This window comes from Choristoneura fumiferana, chromosome 19 (genome assembly GCF_025370935.1).
Source record: "Choristoneura fumiferana chromosome 19, NRCan_CFum_1, whole genome shotgun sequence".
NCBI lineage: Eukaryota > Metazoa > Arthropoda > Insecta > Lepidoptera > Tortricidae > Choristoneura > Choristoneura fumiferana.
The window spans coordinates 10,346,372-10,370,698 of NC_133490.1; the positions used below are offsets into that span (position 1 = coordinate 10,346,372).

Below are 24,327 nucleotides of genomic sequence, written 5' to 3' on the forward strand. Positions count from 1 at the left end.
TCGCTAATCTTATAGCTACAACACTAGAAAGTACGATAACACCTCGCGCCTGTAAGTGGCGTGATGCTGTAACAACTCGATTTCCACCGGGTTGCATAAATTTATTACATGACGTCAGATGACAAGTATAGCAAACTTTGCGTATACTAACTCCAAGGAGTTGCGAAGTTTCGACGTGCCTTACACTTCTCGCTCTGCCTAACGAAAATATTCACTTCACGCCACTGCACTGCTGTGTGCATATAATCTTCCGATACAAAAAGTTGAACCAACTCTGACCTATAAACGTTCCACTGCTGGGCACATACTTCCTCTCATAATGAGAGGGTTTGTAGTACCCACGCGAGCCCAGTGCAGTTTGGGAACTTTACAAACAGCATTGGATTGCTTTGCAGGCGTGACAGTACAATGTTTTCCTTTACCGAAAAGTTCACAGCTAATTTCAAGTACCTACTAAGTATGTGTATGCCCATATATTCCCAAAAAATCAAAGGTGCAAGTTTGGGATGGAACCCAGAATACTCTGCTGGTCAAACCACATACAATACAATACAAATATTCTTTATTGCACACCATAAAGCAGTACAAAAAACTTATGATATAAACACTTAGATTCAGGGTAGACAATAGGCGGTCTTATCGCTTAAAAGCGATACAATCATACCATCACACAAATAAAATACATAATCAAGTATAATACAGCGATTTCAGGCGCCATTTGCCAACAACACTTCTTTTCAATTCACTGTAACGTATTTTTGCACCATTTCGTTCTATTTCACAGTTACCATAGTTTTACGACTATTCGTAATCAGTATGCATGCGGCTGCAGAAAAAAATGGAGATTAGCCATTTCCTACAATTGTAGTTGCTCACTTGTATTTTCTATGGAACTTACGTAGGTTCAGTGTGTTGCTAAATTCAACAAACTATTTTGAGATCTTTCGTAAATTTTACGATGGGTAATGAAATTTGAGTAAAAGAATGATAACAAATAAATCGTGTGACAATTGTCATCAATTGACCTAGTCCCAAACTAAGTCCCAGGAAGTGGACAGATGGGGAGCGCCAAAGTTCTCATACTCTTCGCTAGTCATACTGTAATTTTTGTCCGAATCATTGTTTGTCATAATTCTTTTCCCACAGAAATCTTAAATTTTTCTGAAAATTTTAAATGGTCATCCTATAGAAAACTATAGTTTAGGTTAAGTTTGTTTTATAACATAACTGAACAAACAATCATTCTGACAAACATTAGATTCGGACTTTCAATAAGTATGCAAGCCGATATGGACCCGGACAGATGACCTGGAGAAGATTGTGTAAAGGCATGCTGCAAGTAGCACAGAACTGATCATTGAGCAGATTAACGATGATGACTTAATGATGATGATGTCTTCTAGCTTTGCTTACCGATAAATAGACGCCAGTTAGAATATTTATTGAAATAAAAAACTCATTTATAGCCCACTAGATTGCAGGAATTATGTAATTTTCCAGGATAAAGATTATCTTATGTACTTTCCAGAGTCTCAAACTATCTCCATACCAAATTTCATCTAAATTGATAACAGACAGACAAGTTACTTTCACATTTATAATATTAGCAAGGGTTATGTTTCATTCCAAAAATTAAATAATTATTAAATTGTTATGAAATTATTGTTATTAAGGAAATAAATGAGCCTTTATTATTATTAAGTTTCATTCCAGTGCACATTTATATGTAACTAAAAGTACTCTTTACTATTGCATAATTAATAATAATAAATAAATAAATATCATGGGACACTTGACACCAATTGACCTAGTCCCAAACTAAGCAAAGCTTGTACTGTGGATAGTAGGCAACAGATAAACATACTTATATAGATAATAACACATACTTAAATACTTATTAAACAACCAAAACCTGAGGACAAACATTCATATTATTATTCAAATATCTGCCTGGTCAGGAATCCAAACCTCATGTAACCTGAAGCTTCATAGTCAGGTTTTCTAATCACTTAGCCATCCATTTACTCACAATCAGATCGTTCTCATTGTCTACTGGTCTATCCTGTCTCAAAAAAAAGAACCCGGTATTTGGGAAAATATCCACATAAACAAAATTATTTGATTATCAACTCCTACATGCAACTTCCTAGTTAGTTAATTTACAAAGAAATCAACAATGCTGATAAGAAACAATAAATTATTATTTGTTGTGAATCATGATAATGGAGTGATAACAATTTGAAGTTTGAACAGCAAGCACAATGCAAGACAAAAAGAGTTCCCTATATTGGAAACATCCTTTTTTTTTTCTCTGATATTTTAACGAGGCTTTAGCACACCAAATGTGACTATGTCAGCCTCTCGACTGAGAATTACATTTACACCCCCATTGAACAAGCCCATACCATCCTAAAGGAAACATCCATAAATTACATCATTTAGGAAGGGAGGGGGGGGGGCTGATTTGTGATACCCAGACAATCAAATGAACAAAATAAACAGAAACGGCATGACAGACATCTGTCACAAGATAATAATTATCAGAGAGTTGTGGAACAGGGAGTACACTGGACTAAAAACGTGCTTTACCATTTTTTATCAGAAATAAAAACATGGCTGATTATCATATTGATTTGAAAGCCACACAACTGGAATTGTAGCTAAGGTTGATAAAAAATTTCAATTTTACTAAAGGTTTCCCTAGGTGCATGTCCAGTACAGGAAAGAGTGGTGGAGCAGAGGGGAAGTCATTGCCCAGCTCAGTGTGGGAAATATTACAAGTTAATTAAAAAAAGTTTCCCTTTACTAACTTGGAGTTACTCCATAGAGCAAGAGCTGGCAAGTGTCTACTTCATAGGATAAGAACTGCCCCCTGTACCACAAAAGTTAGAAGTGCTAAAATTAAAATTTGACAAAATTGAAATATTTTACTAAGAGAAACTTAACAATTTTGTTGAATTGTAGTAGCACCTGTAACTTTTGTGGTACAGGGCACAGGTGGAAGAAATGTTTGAAATTGCAAGTTATTCGAAATTCAGCTAGATAGAGCCTCTTGAGGTGGTTTTCCCAGTCAACAATTATTTTGTGATAGTCTTCCATACATACCATAAAAATTCAACTTCGAAATTGTAGAATCATTACTATTATTTTCATATTTACTTATCAATATCTCACCTATTATAAGTTTATGTTGATGATTCTTGATTATTGTATTTTCATCCCTAACTGTTCCTAATTGGAAGTGGATCAAAATAGAATTGCAACATTTATTAGTACAATTATTAAGTTTGTTAGTTACAAGTTAACATAATGGTGCCAAAACATTGAATACCCAAATGTAATTTAGATTTCAAACAAAAGATTTAACAGGACTAATGATTTTAAAGAATTAATTAATTAGTCATCACCTCTCTAATGTCTTAAACAATTATGATTGGTTTTTTGGAGTCTTTTTGTATTTTTTATTTCAACTCCAAATTTGTTACTTTTACGGGTATCCCGTGAAACCATATCTGGTCTCTTTTTCTGGTTTTTCTGTGCATCCATGTCTCAGTTTGTATTTTCTTAAACAATTCTCAATCACACCTATGCATTTGATGTCTAATCAAAAATATATTAACAAACCGGTTTGAATTTAAATACTTACCTACTCTGTAACAGTACAGTTGAGTTCATAAACTTTTGAGCAAAATTTTGATCAAAATATCTGAACATGACTATTGTTAACATAACAGCATAGAAGCATATAATGTCTTAAACTTTCGTGATTTTCACTCATAGTCAAAATACCACGCACAGGACTTATCACGCTAACACACACGAGTAATATTTACCTCGACGTTTCGGCAACATTACAGTGGCCGTGGTCACGAGTAGACTCACGAGTAGACTCAGTAGAGACTCATGACCACGGCCACTGTATCGTTGCCGAAACGTCGAGCTAAATATTACTTGTGTGTGTTAGCGTGATAAGTGAGTGGTATTTTGACTATGGCATAGAAGCATGTTCAGTTTTTGATAAAATTTTAGCTCACAGGTTTATGAACTCGACTGTACAATAGAAGTTTATATTGAGCAGACTAACCCAGTTTCGAAGATTTAATTTCTTAAGCCTAGACCATGCAAGTGTCCCTTACATTAGCAATTCATCCATTACAGGGCCACCTTAACAACAAATACACGAAAAATGTGTTTTTTTCTGTGTTCATTTAATCTAATTTACTGTGTGTACTTTGTGTACAAGTCAGATTCGCACTTGACCAATATTATTAATTAGTTTTGATTTTATTTCTGACATACGTCACTTTGCTCTAGTTAGGCATAAGTATATCTACTTATTTCATGGCATTACATGTTAAATGCAACACAAACATAAAACAAACACCCTGCTCACTAAAAGGAAGGAAGTTTACATATTGAATCTTATCAAGTGAATTACAACAATGTCTTTTATTTGGATGGAAGGGACCAGTTAAAATATTATCTATTCAGCTTAGGATAAGCTGACAGATCCTCTAAGCTAAGAAGACTTTTTGGGTCCCAGACGAGCGTAATTTTTGAGCTGTGAGTCGTGTAATTTTCATATCATACATTGTGCAATACTCATTTTCAGCCGCTATGTGGCACAAACTGGACTTATGTATAATATAAAACCGAATGCAGCAGAAATAATAATACTTAATAGAGCCTTTTATTACAATAAATATTACATTAATCTGAAATGTTCCATTCATTAATATGTCTTTGATTTATTTTTTAACATTTATTTTGTTTTATTATTATAATATAACTGATATTTACTGGGATGTCCATTTGTGGACATAGGCTCCATCGTGTGCCATATATTTCTATCTGCGGCAAGTCTCGTCCAGGCGACGCCAGCCACAGCTACGATGTCGTCCCGCCAGCGGCGCCGCGGGCGACCCCGTGCCCTCCACCCGTCGGTACCAATGCAGCATTTGTTCTCTCCAGCGGCCATCTTTTGTTCACTTGCCCATCCCAGGCCCATCTCCATTTAAGTCGGCATATTAGTTTGGCAGCATCAGTAATTTTGGTCTTTCTATGGATGTCGACGCTCTTTACTTTATCCATTAGTTTGACGCGAAGCACGCTGCGTTCTGCGGTTCTTTGGAATACCTGTACTTTACTTATTAGTTCATTTGTTTTAGCCCAGGTCTGGCATCCGTAAATAAGAGTGTTGACAGCAGAAATTACGCACTCGAAAATACGCGGATAACAACTCAAAAAATTACTGGCTCCACCCTTAGGGTTAGACTAAATTGATGTTCCTAGCGGAAGTGAGTTTAATCTGTATCTGTAAAAGATAATGTCACTGGCTAAAACAATGCTCAGCCTGAACCACACTAGAGCAGCGGTTCTCAAACTTAGTAAACCTTAAAATAGTCAAAAATAACAAAATTGGGAAGTTGTTTTCAGCATGTCAAGGTACAATAAAAAAAATCATTTGTTGGTAAAAACTAGCAGTCTTGAACTCAAATTACTTCCTAAGTGAAATAAATAGATTGTATAAAATTATAAATGATTGATTAAATTTAAAAATGTGCACTAACCTATTGAGTAGCAAACATTGTGGTAAGAGAATGTTTATGTTCTTGTAAAAATAATTTCAGGATTTACACATTCTTCTATGGTACTTGGCTCTCATTTGGGTGCGTTCAAGTATTATAGGGATGCCATAAGTATGGGGACGGGGAAAAGAAAAGTAGTAAAGGTAGAAAAAAGGGACTTGAATATGTAACTTTAAAGGTTTAGTCCATGCCTAAAACAAAACATATTTTAACAGAGTTATTCAATGCCAGTCGGGTTCTCTGTTCGTAGGCGCTTTTCGCTACAAAGTGGAAAAAGTATGTTATCGGCTATGTTATAGCTTAGCCCCCTACTAAATAATTAGGATTTTTAAACCGGGACCATTTGCTTATCGGCCCCAGGACACCATATGCTTCAAACTAGGACATGTACCGGCGTACCGGACGTATGGCAACCCTAAAGTATTACGTAACGCAATGTAGGGGGGGGGGGGCAAAACATTATGGATGTGTTACAGAGGCGGTAGGGGGGTTCAAACAGCGCGTTGAGTCAGTTTTTTGTAACAAGTACACACTATGATGCCCTTAAAAGTGGGAAATTTGCATCACCAGTTGTTGTTCTTGGCCTATAAATGCTCTCATGCTGAGTTGCCCGTGTGACTGTGCTAAAAATGTCAACTTTATTCGGAAAACGGCTAAAGAAAAGGTAAAAAATAAATAAATAGAAATGGTCATTTGGGTGTTACATAACGTTTACGAAGGGGGAGGCGGGTACAAAAATGTAAGGATGTGTTACATGGCCCCCCATGTAGGGGGGTTAAAAATCACCAAAAATTGTGTTACGTATTACTTGAACGCCCCCTTTCACATTTATATTTTTGATGTGATACTCTAATTTACTATTTTAGACCAATAAGAATCAAAATATTAGTTGAGATGAATGTTATATAGTCTATGTCCATCCTAGCATTTTGTATGCTGGAAAAGCCCATTCATTGTTATTCTTTGTAAGCCTTACCATATCCATCCTATGCTAGCTAACACAACACTAGTGAGACTGGCATACAATAGGAAGAAGCAAGGATAATAGCTGGTTACCAGACATTATAACAGGTTAAAGTATCAAATTACTAAGGTGAATAATTATGTTCAATCTTGGTAGTCTTAAGCAGAGTTTAGATGTGCAAGAAATATTGTGGAAGTGGCATTACATTGCAGTACTTGAATGACCACTGCAAACTCATTAGATTGATGGCCTCGCAATGTAAAGCAATGTGTATAGAAAGGGTAGACTGGGTCTGTCTGCAATTAGATCCAATAGGAGCATAACCTTAGCTTGTTTATAAGGGTGATAACCAGTGATCGGATAATCGGATACATATTTACCTAAAGTTTAGGTGTTGGTTAATAGAATGCACTTTGCTATTGAAAAAATCTTGTGATTCTGGGATTGTAAAATTCAGTGTTTCAAGTATAGGAACTTATGCATATTTGAGATTTACCTATCTAATGTTAAAAGTACAATACAAAGTATAGCTTCTGAAAAAATAAATCATTTTATATTAATATTGGATTGGTGGCAAAAATATGGTTACATTAGGACTGTTAGCCGCAACACAACAGTATATGCATCCGATTAGTAACCTACGCAATATCGGGATCCAGGATTAATAAATTATAATAAGAAGCCGCTTCCATACTTTTATAGCTAGAAACAAACTAGGTAAATACGCATCCAATTATCCGATCACTGGTGATAACTGACAAGACAGCAAAGCATATCAGACCACTGTGTAAGTATGTAAGGAGCGATTTCATCATGATTAGTGATTAGTGTGATTACACTGATCAATCCATTACAGGAAACTACAGAGAAAAGATTACGATGATACTGTTTTACAATTCAATCTTTAAAGTATGTAAATGAAGAATAAAAGTACCACATGCCACTAAAATGATCCATGTGGAGATTTTCTATCATTGGCTAAGATTGAATACTTAGCTTGAGGGGCTTATGTAGTGGCTGACTTTGAGAAATATAGGCATGTTATGATAAAGGAGTTCTCTAAAATGTAACTGTCAAAATGTCAGCATCACCAGTCTGCTGGGACAGCTAACTGTCATGCACTGGTGCAAGTAAGGTTACGACTCATTGCAAATCATATGCCTCAGGATTGTTGCCAAATCATTGTAAACTTTTACCATTGCTAAACCAAGAATTGCACAACCAAAAAAGACAGGCCCGATTGACATATCCAGCAATCTGGAAAGTGTATCTACAGTTCCTTCTGCAACGAACGAGCAATATACACCTGCCACCATGAGGTCTCGGCACACCGATGACCGAATCTTAAATCTACTACTCACGTAAGGTCGTATTTTACGACAAAAAACACTTATTCCATGCGCCTTCTAAACAGCACCATATCGGCGTAACTCGAGAGAATCGTCAGGATTCGACGCGCGTGGCACAATTCCATACTTTCACATTGCAAAACTTTTGGCACTGAGGACGGAGGGTCGAGAGGCGGTGCTTGCGACGTCAGTGCTCCCATATCCCGCACTCGCTGCGCGCACGTACCCAACCCACTCCGACCATCACTACTTTATTATCAGACGACTCGGACCAGCTCCGGTCTCATAAATCCACACTTCGTTATCATCATCCGGGTAACTAGGAACGTCAGTAATCCTGAAAACAACCACCCGAGGGGCCGAATCGTTGCATCGAATCGGGTGTCACAGGCTCGTGGGACCGTTCTCATATCAAAGACTCGCTTATCCAATCCTATGATCTTCAAAACTCGCAAACTTACATTGTAATTGTTATCCAACGCATTCAGAAGTCGATTACTGAGTTCATGAGCGTTATTACTCATTTATAAACGAAAATATTTAACTAAATACGACAAACGTGTCTCGGCTGCGTCGTAATGGCGGACCGACGACTACGTATGCCCGTGCCAGGGCATTTTAGCCGAATAATTCAGCTGATATCCACCCGAGACGACGCGCGCTCGTGTTTTTCCGTTTCTTTTGACGGAATTATTCGAGGTTGCTCAAAATGCTCACTAGATGGCAGGGTAATCACTTGTAATCTTTTGAATATTTCATGTACTACGGGCTTAATTAATTATATACTAGACATTCGAGTACGAGCAAAAATCGTTGCTTTAATTGAAACATAAAATATCCATAACAATTTCACATTTTAGATTAATTAAAATATAGAAAAATTCCAACCTGGGACGTGCTGGTCACATTTTTCAGAAACTATGGCAAGCTTTACGGTCTAATTTGACAGTTTGCACTCATAGATGGCAGTGTACGGGGAAAAAAGAACGAGAAAGAAGACTATTTTTCTCGCTCGTATGAACTTTCCTTGCCAGCCATTAAAATTATAATTTTTCATGGTACTTTCTACTCCTACAGGGCGTCTGAGCTTAAACGAATATTGCTTTGGCCAACCAAAGTTTGTATTTCAAATAATACTTAATAATATCATTTATAAACTATCTTCCAAGTCTTATTTACACAAATACTAGTTATCTGTCTATAATTTACACTTTTTGGGTTTGTAATCACATTTAAAAAATATAAATGAGAGCTTTTTACCGGCATATTTTTTTTTTTCTTTTTTACCTCAAAATTTCAGTCGTATGGACTGATTGAGAGATTTTTGTCTCAATTATAATCCGCATGTTAAAATGAAGGTGAAAATTGCCAGAAATAAAAATAATATTTTTAAAGTTTAGGTAGCCTCCCGTGTTTTTAATTGCATGACTGTTATGTAATTTTCAAAGTTCCAAAAAAACTTTGTTTTTCAACTAACCTGTAAGTATACTTAGTTTCAGTTATTTCAGGATTAATACACACAAGATGTTTAGAGATTAGAAGTGCTATGCTTAAAAAGCGTAATTAACATTTAAAATAGTGCGAGGAATTAAAAGATAGCCCACTTTTTTGAGATAAAAGGTATCGTTATTTATTCTGTCTTATATATACTTAGTATAATACCAACGATATACGTAAAATTTCATGACAATCATTTCAGAAGTAAATGCGTGAAAGCGGAACAAAAAAAACTCAATTTTGCTTTTGTGATATTGGCATTAGTACGGATAGTTTAGTCACTGTATTGTTCAATTAATTGAATTTTGGGGGTATCTTAGCAATTAAATGTAATGTATTATGTATACACAAGAAACCGATGTAAAGATGTAAAGCGGCAAACTTAGGCTTTAAGTTAAACTATGAACGATACATTAGATTAGGTATGTAGGTGCTAACTAAGAATCTGTATTAAAAATCTCAGATCAACAATTTCATTGTTCGTCTTGGTGCGGAAACTATCATGCCCCCAGATTCGTAGTTCCTATAAAAATAGTAGCTGCTTCGGCTGAAAATGTTAAAAGTTAAATTCCCATGTCGGGGCAAATATTTGTATGAAAAATACGAATGTTTGTTCTCAGGTCTTGGGTGTTTAATATGTATTTAAGTATGTATCTATATCTATATAATTAATTATATTTATCCGTTGCTTAGTACCCATAACACAAGCTTTGCTAAGCTTACTTTGGGACTAGGTCAACTGGTGTGAATTGTCCCGTGATATTTACTTATTAAAATAAAAATAAATTATTATTATTACCCGAAACTGTAACGGTTCTGGGGTAATACATATTTTGTATGGCAACACCACCAAGAGCCCTTCAAAAGTGTCATTTTTCGATTGGTGATGCGAGAAGCCGTGTGTCGCGCTATATTCATGATGGCATAAGACGCGAATATTAATTGCAATCGTGTGCACTACAACGATATAGTTTGCAAATTTCACTTTCGTAATTCTGATGGTGCCGCTTAAGCGTGTCTCATAACCTCCTTGTTGTGATAAATGGGGGAAATATTAGTGCGTTTGTGTGCGGTTGTGTTGTGAGTGCCAATGGATCGACGATGTTCCCAATCGGTCAGGACTCTTGTTTTCGACGATTCGGATTCTGACCCGCCAAAGCATGGTCAGAAGAAGGAATTGTCTTCTACCGGGGTGCCTCCGTCGCTGAACCAGAGCGCAGAAGGTGAGAGGACTGAAATCACATTAAATGTTTTCGGTTTGTGTAGTGTATGGTAGGCATTATATGTTGTTGTATAGTCGGTTTCAAGGTTTATCTGTTCAGCTGTCAATGTGATTTTAATTGCGAGGGTGTGAATGAATAGAGGCGAGCGATTGGTCCGTTCAATGCATGTATCAGATCTTTCTCTACACCTACAATTTGGGGAAATTGTGTCAAATGGTCTGGGAAATTACGAGAGTAGAGCAGCTGCTACATTGTATTCTAAAGCCATAATTAGCACATAGGTTAATTGTTTTATGAATAAATGTGGGTAGATAACTATGGATAAGCTGACTAATGCTACCTTTTAAAAGTTCTTGCTATAGATAAGGACATTAAAGCTGACCTTGGGCTAAAAGAGGTCAAGAACATTGCTGAATGAACTAATTTATCATTGAGATGTAGATTGATACTGGCTCTGGCAAGTGACACAGATAGAAATAATTTATGTTTATCATTTTAAATTAGGCATGAAGCATTTTGTGTTGTTTGTTAATTGTTAAGATTTAATGACAAGAGGAAGGAGGGAGGGAGGGTAAATTTGGAGGGAAAATAATGTAGTACCTACTTAAGCCTTTGGTAGGCCATAGGTATTCAAAAAGAAAGAAGAAGAAAGTTGGATTCTAATTAGGAAATTCCTAGGTACACATGACATTTGGGGGGGAGGGAGGTGTGTACAGGTACTGATTTGGAACATGGTATACCAAAGGTTAAAAAGGGCCTTACACCTGGACAGGGTCCAATTTCAGGGGTATACCCTAACACTCTGCGAAATTTCCTTATATTAGGCACTTTTATTTTCCTAATTTCCTTTACCCTAATTTTTTTTTAATAAAATCAAATCAGCTTATGTATAAATCCAATTTATTAATAAAGTAATAGCTACGCGACTAAGCTGTTTCCAAACATTCTTGGAATGCATCTATATAGTAGTCCGCCATTAAGAAATGAATCCTGACACTTGTCACTCCCATACTGAATATGTCAAAAAACATAAACATTAACATATTTAGTACCAGGATGACAGGTGTCAGGATTGACTTCTTAGGCAGCGGACTGCTATAGTAGTCACAACAAGTTAGGTTCGTTCGGAAACATGTAGTCAATCAATCACCAATTTTCTTGCAATGGGTTTCAAACATTCTCTAAAAATTCTGTCTGTTCGACCTTGATAGGTCTTGGTCGGTGTAGGTCTTGGTAGGGTGAGAGTGAGTTCCGATTCTGGTTCCAGTTCCGATTCCGTTTCTGGTTCCGATAAACTAAATTAAAAACATCTGGTTCCGCTTTTGGTTCCGATAAAACCACATCCGTTACATCCCTGGTAAGAACTAAAAAGTCACAGACTTGTTGCGTCACTGAGGCCGATCATGTTAAATGGTGTGACGTTTTTTTAGCCTATACTTTGCTCTATACTTCTATCATATATGTTCTTATGACTTCTGCTGCTTCATCCATAGCAGTTCAATAATAACACAATCCGACCGTGTGGTCTGTGTATGTATGTTACGAGATGGATAGAGATATGAATCAAAAAGATATGTATAGCTAGCACTGATTACATTCTTTTGATGTTTGTACCTATTTAGAGATAGCTAGCTAGGTATATCTGACAAGTAACATGCTCTTGCCCTTGTAAATTTGATCCCATTGGATATTTGTTGCAAATAGTAGTTTCGTTTGGACACTACTAATTGATGACAGTTTCCAAGACTAAGTTTTGTGTAGCGAGCCACGTAGAAAATAATCTTTTCCTTTTTTTCTTCTAACTTTTATACAATAAATATAATCAGGATCGCCATCATCAAAACCAATGTGGAGGACTATATACTAAAGTACTAATTAATGTTATCAAGTAGTTGCAAATTTTATTTGTGCTATAGTTTTGCATTTTGCTATAGTAGAACTTTTTTTAGGAACTTTGTATTTTCTACATATTTCACTTTTCCAAGTTCTGTCACACAACCAGCCCTCATTTTCTTTAATTGACTCCTCTTCGAAGAACTGCTTTTCATAAGGAATAAGATGACAAAATGTTTTAAAAAGTACTGCTTTCCCCCATTTGCGTGAAATGTTTTACGACTTTTGACTTAGGCCAGCCTGGGTGAATGTCCTAAAAATTACACTAAATTACACATAATTTCTCAACATCTTTTTTTCGATTTGCCATAATAAATTCAGTGAAAAACAGACAACCATGAAAATTATGCGAATTACTGACAGATGTACTCAGAATAGAATATTTCAATTTTCCAACATTTTATTTTTAATTCAAAAAATATTCAATGCATGTCACAGCATGCACCTAGGTTTGCAGACAGGCTTTGATTACACAAATCTAGGCATAAACTTCCATTTCCAACCATAACCGGCACTGTAATAGGCCATTGTTAACCCGCATTTTACTAACAAATGATTTCCTACCACATAAACATCCTTGTTAACCTTGTTTGGTTTATATCCGATATGAATGTTCTAGCTAGATTGAGTGTCGATAGTCTCGATAGTTAGCGTTGTACGTATTTATTTAACTAGCGTTTTCCCGCAGCTTTATCTGCGTCTCGCGGGACCTTTGGGACCACCCACAAATTCATCGGAAAACGTCCACTGCTGAACAAAGGCCTCCCCCTTAGAACAGAGCCAAAGGCTCTGGGCCAAAAAATAAACTAGGCCCCAACTATTTAAAATCGTTTGTTCCGTAGGTATTCGTCGTGTTCCAAATTCGACGTATTTCAGATTTGTCATTTATTAGTTTGTAAGTCACAGTAAAGTAAACTTGTAACCGCATGGTATCCAAGAGATGGGAAAAGGAACAAGGGAAGGCAATTTCGTCGCTGGGAAGACGAAATAGCCGGAGCGGCTGGCAGAACATGGGCGAGAGTAGCTGCATGCGAGAGGGATTGGAGACTGCTGGGGGAGGCCTTTGCCAACAGGCACACAGATGCTGAAGACTGAATGGGGAAAAAAAAATGTATTATGATTTAAGTATTTTGTATGTTTGCATCTGAATAAAGAGGCTTAATAAATAAATAAATAAAAAGTCACAGTGCGAGGGGCCCCCTGAGCTTGCCACTCCCCGTCTATCTAGGTCTAGGTCTCCGTACATTTGTTACCTACAAATTAGGTACGGAAAAGTATTTGCGCCTTCTCTGGATGTGCGAAAAGCTTTATTGATGATTTGAGAGTATAGAAAATTCGCATTCTGATAAATAGCTTCAATAGATACGTTTTTATTGTATTATATTAGATGAATTTAAACATCCGTACACCTAACAATACTGTTTATATCGTTGTGACATATTAAGGTATGTAATGAGCGTGAGTCCGTAAGTAACCGCGGAGCACTCGCGACTGATGGTTGCCGAGGTATGTTGAGAATTCGTGGCGAGTAGGTATAACTCGCGTTCCGGCCGTTTGTATGAAGACGGTGTACTGCTTTTTTGTACTGTGACTTTTCTCCCTCAACGGTTAGGTTAGTTTAATTATCTAATCTATTATATATATACATTTTAAAAGCCTATGTTAGTTAGTCTAGCTAGAACCGCGCCAAGTTCGGGAGGGACGGCCCGAGACGTCACGCCGTGCTTAAAATGTGTCGCACGGCGTTAGCTATATTTTCATAATTTTATTGCTTACTTGCAGAAAAAAAAATACATTCCTTATAGTTTCTGATAATCTTACTGACAGATCTTTATTTAAATATAAATAATAAACAAAAATACAATAAAAAATTACAAAAAAACAATATCAACTTAAACCTATACCTACAATACAAACTAAGGCTACATCTAAACTATAAACTAAGCTATAAACTTACGTTACGCTAAATTCATCCGCAACATGCTTCGTCTAGCCTTAGCCTAAAAACACACAGGCAGATTAGTTTCATTTTGTTTAGAACTTTAGCTTAATACCTATTAGTTAATAAAACTGTACCCACAAAAGTGAGGAGTACATATTCAATTAATTAATTTACCTGTTGTACACGCATCTTCTATTCACAACAAGTTATTTCAACTTCGCTACCCCTCACCCCTTTATAGCTTTTGCCGTCAGTTTAGGTATCAGGTAGGTAGGTAGGCTAGGTAGTTGCCGGCGTTAATTTAATTGAAGCTTTTAATTATAACGTGCTATTTTATGGAGTCTCCAAACGCTATGGAAAAATGTCAACTAGCTTTTGCATATTCGACGAATAGTAATTTCTCAAACATGCTCGGAATGTATGCGTTAATGTCACGAAATGGAGACATGAGTTTCTCATTTATGGCTCCTACCACCTCCTACATAACTTCTTGGCCTAGGCCATGAAGTAATGTATGGAATCCATTATGTCGCTGCTCACTTTTAATTTTGCTTACTAACATTAAACTGACAAAGGAAAAATACGAACAGCCAACCACCACTACTCTGTAAGCATTTGCGATACGCGATGCGATGCGATGCGATGCGATGCGATACGATTCGAAGCGATGCGAAGCGATGCGAAGCGATGCGATGCGAAGCGATGCGAAGCGATGCGAAGCGATGCGATGCGAAGCGATGCGAAGCGAAGCGATGCGAAGCGATGCGAAGCGATGCGAAGCGATGCGATGCGAAGCGATGCGAAGCGATGCGAAGCGATGCGAAGCGATGCGAAGCGATGCGAAGCGATGCGAAGCGATGCGAAGCGATGCGAAGCGATGCGAAGCGATGCGAAGCGATGCGAAGCGATGCGAAGCGATGCGAAGCGATGCGAAGCGATGCGAAGCGATGCGATGCGATGCGATGCGAAGCGATGCGAAGCGATGCGAAGCGATGCGAAGCGATGCGAAGCGATGCGATGCGAAGCGATGCGAAGCGAAGCGATGCGAACGATGCGAAGCGATGCGAAGCGATGCGAAGCGATGCGAAGCGATGCGAAGCGATGCGAAGCGATGCGAAGCGATGCGAAGCGATGCGAAGCGATGCGAAGCGATGCGAAGCGATGCGAAGCGATGAGAAGCGATGCGAAGCGATGCGAAGCGATGCGAAGCGATGCGAAGCGATGCGAAGCGATGCGAAGCGATGCGAAGCGATGCGAAGCGATGCGAAGCGATGCGAAGCGATGCGAAGCGATGCGAAGCGATGCGAAGCGATGCGAAGCGATGGATGGATGGATGGATGGATGGATGAAATATTTTCCCACATTGTTTGAGAAAAGCACTATAACAAGCCTCGGCCAGAACAGGGATTGCTGGACTCGTTTTATCCTGTCTACCCGAACTCGTCCATTAATCCCTTACTTCATGGCCTCTGCAGTAATGTACTATTATTTTTAGATAGTGCTGCCTTGCCTAACATAATGTTTCTAAAAACTAGGATTTGAAGTTGTGCAGGTTTCAAGTTGTATTATTTATCAGTCGTGTAAATCAAAAACCAAAACCAAAATCGAACAAACGCAAGAGGCGAGTTAAATGGAGCGTTTCTATTGGTTCATGAAAAACACGTATCTCGTACACATCCTTGCATATCTCTGGTGTAAACGCAGCCTAAACAATAATACTCGTCATGAGGGTTAATACCGCTAGATGGCGTTAGTATTGTGAGGTCTGTTTGACGTTTGCTTGTAATGAGGGCTATCGCGTATGAATTCGCCACTAGAGGCGCTAGTGTAGCGTGAGGTCTCCGAAATGTCAAATCTCGTAGTTTTTGGTGAGCTACGCGGGTTATTATAAATTATTTTTTGAATAATTTTGCAATATCTGAAATAATTATGGCAAATATGCGTTCCGGGGCAATGAATGTCTGTGTTTTGAGACAGTTTTGTCTTTGGAAACCTTGTCCTCCCTTTTTTCCGAACAAAACGGGGGCTATGCAACACTGTGGCATGCTCGATATTTTATGGTACGGGTTTCAGGTGTATTAAATATGATTAATATTTCAAGTTTGTTTTCACGCCCAATAACAGACTTTGAAAGCCATAAAACCTCACGCAACAGTTGCGCCATCTAGTGAGACAAAAACGATAGCCCTCATTGGCTCATTTAGTTATTTAACCAATCACGAGCAAACGTCAAACGGACCTTACGATACTAACGCCATCTAGCGATATTTCGCCTCTGTAAAAACCCTCATTGACGCCACTAAGTTTGTGCTCCTCTAAATTACTAAGGTACCTAGTTAGCTTTAATTAAGCCGGTCAAATAGACAGAAACAATAATCTGAGAGGCATGCGCGCGCGCAGCCGGTGTGAAAGGGCACACGCACGCCCCAATTAACTCGCTCTTTGACTATGACTATGGGGCTCGTGCTCGTGACTGAAAGTATATACACATATATAGGTAGTGCCGCCAGAGTTGAGGGAGGTCACGCACACAAGAATAATATAATAATGACAGCGGATTTTGACGTTCACTCGTTCATTTAATTAATTCTTCATTTTTAAGAGGAGTGTTATAAGTTTGACAGCTATGTGTGTCTGTGTATCTGTGTGTTTGTCTGTCTCTCTGTCTGTGGCAACGTAGTTCTTAAACGGGTTGACCGATTTGAATGCGTTTTTTTTTTGTTTAAAAGCAGGTTTTCTAGCGATGGTTTTTAGACATGTTTTATCAAAATCGGTTCAGCCGTTTTGAGATATTGAACTTTGAAGAGACAAAGTCCGGGGTTGTCCAAATGTTCGTGTTATAGCTTCAACATTGTATATATCCTCATCCTCTTCCTCCAAAACAATAAATAATAAATATGCTTGTGTTTTTTTCCATTTCACGTGCACACGTCTCTTTACAAACGCGAAAGCTCGGAAACTGCCACCGTTTTTGCCGCCACGGTTACGTTCTAAGAACGACCAGACAAGTTGTTCACTTCAACTCTCGTGTCGCTACCTATAGCATTCTTGTAGAACTTGTAGACTGAGCTTCGCTCGAGATTATACTCGAAAACACGTTTTCCAGAAGTTTAACGACCGGATAGCCAAGTTGTCAGAGAAGGAGAACCTGACTACGAAGCTTGGGTCCCGGTTCAACCCCCGGTCGCGGCAGGCATTTGTATGAAATTAAATACGAATGTTTGCTCTCGAGTCTTGGATGTTTAAAATGTATTTATCTACATATCGTCACTACTTTAAAAAAAAAACTCGTAGCTCAAAATAGATAATTTCTCTGAGTGAACTTTATAGATATTACATCGAGGTTAAATTTGTTGACATATTGATTTTAGATACGAGATTTTTTCAAAGTAGTGACGATATACGTGTTCAATACTTGCCCCGTACCCGTCCCACTGCTGGCGAAAGCAAGCATATTCAATTTTATTTATTTGTAAAACCAAACTAGATTGATTGCTTACCCCTGAAACCCACATAGCAAATTTACCAAATCTTTAGAGCAGTCGCCGAGATTAAGAAATAAACATCGTCTCTAAGTATTCGATTGGATACATTAGTTATCGGCTGTAATGTCGTTAAACAAGCGTACAATCTATGTTTTAATTATTTGCTCCTGCCGGCTACTACGAAACTCGAAACTCGAAGTTCGTGTCGTGCGGTCCCTCTGACACCTATACTATTTAATTCCAGAGCGAGAGGCACCGCACGACACGAACTTCGAGTTTCGTAGTATGCTGACTTGTTGGTTGACATCAAGAATTACGTTTTAGGACACAGTAATATACTCGTAAATTCGCAATATTGTTTAGATTGTACTAGAAATAATCAATTCGTTGCCAATTAAAATTTGTTACATAAAGCATGTTCATGCAATCAATCACGGCGCAGCCGCAGTTTAAAACAGCCATATGCCATTGTGTACGCAGGTCATGCTCGAAAACAATCATGCCTTCGGCGCCATGTGGCCAATCTGTGGCCAGATGTAGTAATACGCAATCGTATCATTACTTCTTTTCAGACGATAAGGCTGCGCTTCTATCAGAGACACTAGTAGGTACCAGAGAAGTTAGTACTATTATATATTCTGTGCCAGAGATGTGCGAGGATATGTTGCGAGAATGTGTATATCAATAACCAATAGAAACGCTTCATTTACTCGTAAACTATCATTGCTCCGCCGAGCTGTTTCACTAGCTAGCTTCGCTGAGTGAGGATAGGTGATGAAACGTCCATTGGTTCATGAAAACACATTCCTCGCAGCTTAAGAGAAGTTTCACTGCGGCCGCGCGGCCGCGTTAGGTATTCGTTGGGATATTGCTGTCTTTATCGCTCGTGACATAAGCGCTCGCAGCCGTCCCCCCCGTGCCTTCCGCAACGACGTCCGTAATTTAAATCGAGATAGCTGTAGGCTTTTCAAGATTTGGGCAGTTGAATTTCGGGTTTCGTTGTCCTCATATTATACGAAAAGTATAGCACAGAAATCAATGATATTTACGATCAAGATATCATATATTTTCTATGCCTTGGTTTTTTGATTTTTGTAAATATGCTTTATTAGTGTGTAATTCTCGTGCAATGTTGACATCTTTTTTTTGTCGACTTTTGAGCTCCTGTAATTTTGATATTACACATTTATATGCAAATCTGAAAAACCACAGGCATAGATAGTTACTTCTTTCAAGTCCATACTTACAAAATTTCATCTATTTCTGTTGCCTAGTTTTCAAATGAGACCGGGACTACGTTTGTACGGAGAATGGAACGAAGAGACTTCTCTTAAACTGCCCAGCTTGACTGCCAGCCTGCCCACCAGCTGGCGGCGCAAGAGAATAAGTGTTTTTTTACCAAGGGAATTCTAATTATTCGCTGATAAATTCGCGGAGAAGTAGTAGGTGATATAATAAACCCGGTAGATCGGACTCGCGCAACGAAGGGTTCCGTACCATTATCTATACAACATTAGACACGATTTTTGTATGGAAGCCCCCTTAAATATTTACTTTATTCTGTTTTTAGTATTTGTTGTTTTAGCGGCCAACAGTTACACATAATCTGTGAAAAATAAAACTGTCCAGCTATCACTATTCACTGGTGATACAGCCACTGACAGAACGGACGGAAGCAACGACGTACACCAGTAATTGTAGTCAAATATTTTTCTTCTTACCCTTTGGGTACGGAACCCTAATAAAATGGGAAACTTAGTTTGTTTCCACGTTGGGTGTATCCGAACTTCGCATCTATTAAAAAAATCTAAACTTTTTTAAAGCTACGTAATCTTTTTTTAGCATTTTAATCCCGGGACAGCGTAAAGTTCCCGCGGGCGATACGCTAATAAATTCGCGGCAACGAGTATCTAGTGTTTAATGGATTAAGGCTTGGCTTTATAACAGTATCGTGTATTTTTTTCGTAGATATCCATCTACATACATTTGTAGAAGGTCGATTCGATAAAAAGTGCCATGGGACGTTGAACCAAACGATATCTATTATTTTGAAGGTAGCATTTTATTAGAACCTCATCGAAAAGGCTCTTTCGTAAGTAATTGAAACCGTTTTATATTGCCATGTTTTTAGGTAAGGTAGATAGATACATACGTATTGATTCCGAAATAGTTACTTTGGGGTTTATAAACACATGATTTTACTTATTCTCGTATTACAACAAACACAAAAACCTCGAGTTCCTAAAAAAAACTAAAAAGGAGAAAACAAGATCAGTGTTCTTAACTCAGTTGAGTGCTTAACTTAAATTTAACAGTTGTTAATAAATAATACCTACATTATAGTAATAATTAATCTTTATCTTAAAATAATGTGTTTTGAAACACACGAGAGCGGTGGCGGGGCGGCGGTGCGCGGCGCGGCGCTACGCCTCCGGCGTCAGTGTTTTTATCTTAGAGCATTTAACTATGAAGGTAAAGTAGCTTTTCGCTGACTTTGTATGTTCGTATGATCTTCTTCTTCTTCTTTAGGTGCCATCTCCTACCGGAGGTCGGCTATCCTTATCTTCGACACAGCAGCTCGGAACAGGGATCTCGTGCTAAGGTTGAACCATGTCCGGAGATTTTTGAGCCACGAAGTACGCCTTCTTCCGGCGTCGCTTTCCTTCCCTTGCATGATGATGAGTTGGAGTAGGTCATATTTATCATTACGCATTAGGTATGTGACAAAAATACTGCTTGCGTTTCTTGACAGTTTTCAAGATCTCTACCTTTTTGTTAACCATCTGCAAAACTCTTTCATTTGTACTCTATCTGTCCACGATATTTTCAGAATTCTTCTTCTTGATATTTGCTAAATTCTGTATGTACCGTTGTGAAAATTATTCAATGCTAGTTATGCGCAATTAACGCTATGTATTAAGGAGTTACTTAGCCTCGTTCGTTTAAAGAACTTCTTTATGACAGCTGCTCGAATGCCAAGCAGGTGCCTATGTGCGTGACCTAGATAGTTTTAGCAGATCGATGGCTATCGTCGAGATATCAGAAAGGTTCATGTAACGGCTTACTGACATACGACTTTCGCTAAACATGATTACTGCCATTTTTAGACCGTCCGTCTACTAATTAACATTGTAAGCGCTTTGGTTCCATATTGTTAAGCTTATAATTGTAATTTTATGAATAAATAAATAAATACTACTATCCGTCCGTTTGTCCATTAAAGCAGTGTATCTCTAGAACCTACCTATACTGTACCTATGTTATTGTATTCCCGCTGCAACAACATATAATGAAAGTAACATATAATTAAAATAAAGGAGGTCCCAAACAGCCAACAAAAATTACCCCACTACTACTACGTTTTGATTTGAAACAGGGTTCTGCTGACACTTTTAAGAAATTACATGTTTTTTTTTGTTTAATTGGCTTGAATTGATTGTTTGTATGGCTATTGTATTTGTTCTATTGTTGTACATTTTTGTCTAGTTCTTGAATAAATAAAATGAAAATTGAACACTAGATTTTTATAGCGTATATTTTTTTGCCATACTTATAAATAAAAAAAATAAATAAATAAATAATAAATATCACGGGACACATAACACCAATTGACCTAGTCCCATAGTAAGCAAAGCTTGTGTTATGGGTACTAGGCCACGGATAAACATACTTAAATAGATAGCTACATACTTAAATATATTAAACACCCAAGACTCGAGAACAAACATTCGTTTTTTTTTTCATACAAATATCTGCCCCGCTCGGGAATCGAACCTGGGACCTCAAGCTTCGTAGTCAGGTTCTCTAACCACTGGGCTATCCGGTCGTCAAATATGTACGGTACCATCGCTGTGCGAGTCCGATTCGCACTTGGCAGGTTCTCATCGTAATTGTCACTTATAGTTTTATTTTATCGATGCGTCGTCTGTTTTGCAGTTTCCGTTAGCCGATTTTCTTGAAAACTTGCAAATTTCGGTTTTTTTTTTTTTTAATTTAGGGCTGGCTGTTCCCGCAACTTTTTATAACCGTAGTTATAAAGCTGTGGGCACACTGACAGATTGAGAATAAAAAACCTGCTATACGAGTTTTCAGTTCCGTCTTGCTTGTGATTTAAGAAGAGCTCGTTTAACTGGTTACATGCTAAATGAAACGTCATTGCTTGGTAGGGTTGCCGCTTGTTGTTATTGTTGTAAGCGTAAATACGATTTATTAATGAGGAAAGTAATTTAACTATTTAAGAAGTGATTCACTGCAAAATTTGATTTAATAGTTGGTTTGGCTGCTATTACTTTACTATTCAGTTAAAAAAAACTGACATTTTAGGTTTGATCACAATTAGATCAGAAATCTTCAGACTAATTTGCAGAAGTTAAGATTTATAAGTCGATATTTACGCGTTGCATTGCAATGGCATGTATTTGTCGACAAGGAAAAAAAAACAATGAAAGTATTGAAACATGATTTTTATTTTCGAGAAATAAGTATCCGGTTCTTTTTGGAACACACAGCTTAGATTATAGTTTAAAACCATGTTTTTTGTAAAGCGACAACCCTATTGTGAAAAAACGGGCAAAACTAATTGCATAAGGCGAATGCTACACTGAGATTTAGACTCGAGACTTGCGCAACGGAGGCATTGAAAACATTGCTATGCTAACCATACATAATGGTCGTGGGCATTTTAAAAAGGCATGTGCTGTGTCGTTTACCACGTGTGTGCCGAGCTTAATGATGATCGTTTAGGCTGCTACCTAGCAAGCCAGTAGCGTGGAGTGCACATTTTCGTCAAGCAACCTGCAGTGTGGGGAACGTCTTCGGATGCAACACATCCATTGGCGTCCTAGGGTTATTTCCAGGGGGGGCCTGGCCTGGATTTTTCTGTGTGAAGATATCAGTATTATAGAATATCAAATCAGTAGTCCAACAGGCCTGGGGTGGGCACTAGACCATACTGGGTGGGCACGGCCCACCCGCCCCTCTATATACGCCTATGGACACATCGCAGTTTGTGTACACACAAGCTTTGTTAGCACAAGTTAAAATATTTAGGCAACTTGAGTTGTACGGGACCACGCTACTACTAGTTGTCCGCGACGTAGCCCGTCCCACTTGCGCGGTGTCGGATACATTTCGAGTCGGATGTCAGTCATTTCTATAGAAAATCGTGTTGGACAAGTTGGAACACACAAACATACAAACACACACACTTTCGCATTTATAATATTATAGTGTGGATGTTCTGCCACTGTAAGATCCGATTAAGATCCGGGCCCGACATCCGACAAGTGGGAACCAGCTCTTACGGAGCTGTGCAATTCGAAAAAAATATCCTGTGATATACTCTACGTGCACTAAGATACCTACAATATAAAAATATATATAGTTATATAGGTACTAAGTATCTGTGTGCTAAATATCATCCGCATCCGTTTAATCGTTTTAACGTGAAAGACACACTGACGAACTTTTGCATTGTTAATTTCCCATCGTCTACTATACTACCTTTTCATACTACCTATAACCTGACCAACAAAATGATAGAAAACTCAAAGTTAAAAAAACATGTCTAAGAACCATCGCTAGAAAACCTGTTTTCAAATAAAAAAACTCATTCAGATCGGTTCACCCGTTTAAGAGCTACGGTGCCGCAGACACACATAGCGTTCAAACTTATAACACCCCTCTTTTTGCGTCGGGGGTTAAAAACCACATTAGACATAAACAAGCTTCCACGGACCCTGCCATAATTTCTCTTAATTTTCATTTAACATGCACATTAATTGCTGTTTAGGCTAATTAGTACCCACTTGTTAACCAATTAACAGTATACGGAGCACTCAGGCGCACACAATGCGCTCTAATTGGTCAAACTTTCTAAACAAATCAAAATTTTATTGAAAAACATTTTTGTGGGGTGACTATGCGTTTTGACTTTTGAGTATTTTTTGACCTGTTTATTTTATTACAATAAATTGAACCGGCTACAGAAAACTTTGAAAATATTTTTTACCAGTGTGGATGCCTCAACATAAGCCAGCAGGAGTGATAGAAGCCTGATAGACATTATGTAGGTCCTCACCTACAGTCTGAGGCAGACGACTATAGGTCCACTCCTGCCGGCTCGTGCTGAGGCAATAATTTCATACTGGTAGAAAATTCTTTTCACGGCTATTTTAATGTAATAACCTTCAGTTAAAACTACCTTTCACCTTCTACAAAAGATTGCTTCTTTTGACTTTTGACTTAATGCAGAGATGTTAAGTGTTGATGAGTCATCTTGGTTATCCATAACTAGTTAACTATCTTTACACCATAATGCATTGTGACGAGCATAAAGCCCGGTTCACATTTATCTGTCGTGTTGTGTCGGGTGATGCTTTCTGCCT

The 24,327-nt window shown here is 38.0% G+C and overlaps 1 protein-coding gene across 3 annotated transcripts in view; it reads left to right on the plus strand.

Moving 5' to 3' along the window:
* Positions 1 to 10,260: 10,260 nt before the first annotated feature.
* The window catches only part of dop (microtubule-associated serine/threonine (MAST) protein kinase dop), a 138,692-nt gene continuing 124,625 nt past the window's right edge, over positions 10,261 to 24,327 (plus strand). For all 3 annotated transcript variants that reach the window (XM_074102891.1, XM_074102893.1, XM_074102892.1), the window contains exon 1: positions 10,261 to 10,621. In XM_074102891.1, coding sequence (XP_073958992.1) covers positions 10,489 to 10,621 — 133 coding nt within the window. In that variant the 5' untranslated portion in view covers positions 10,261 to 10,488. The remainder of the gene's footprint in view (positions 10,622 to 24,327) is intronic.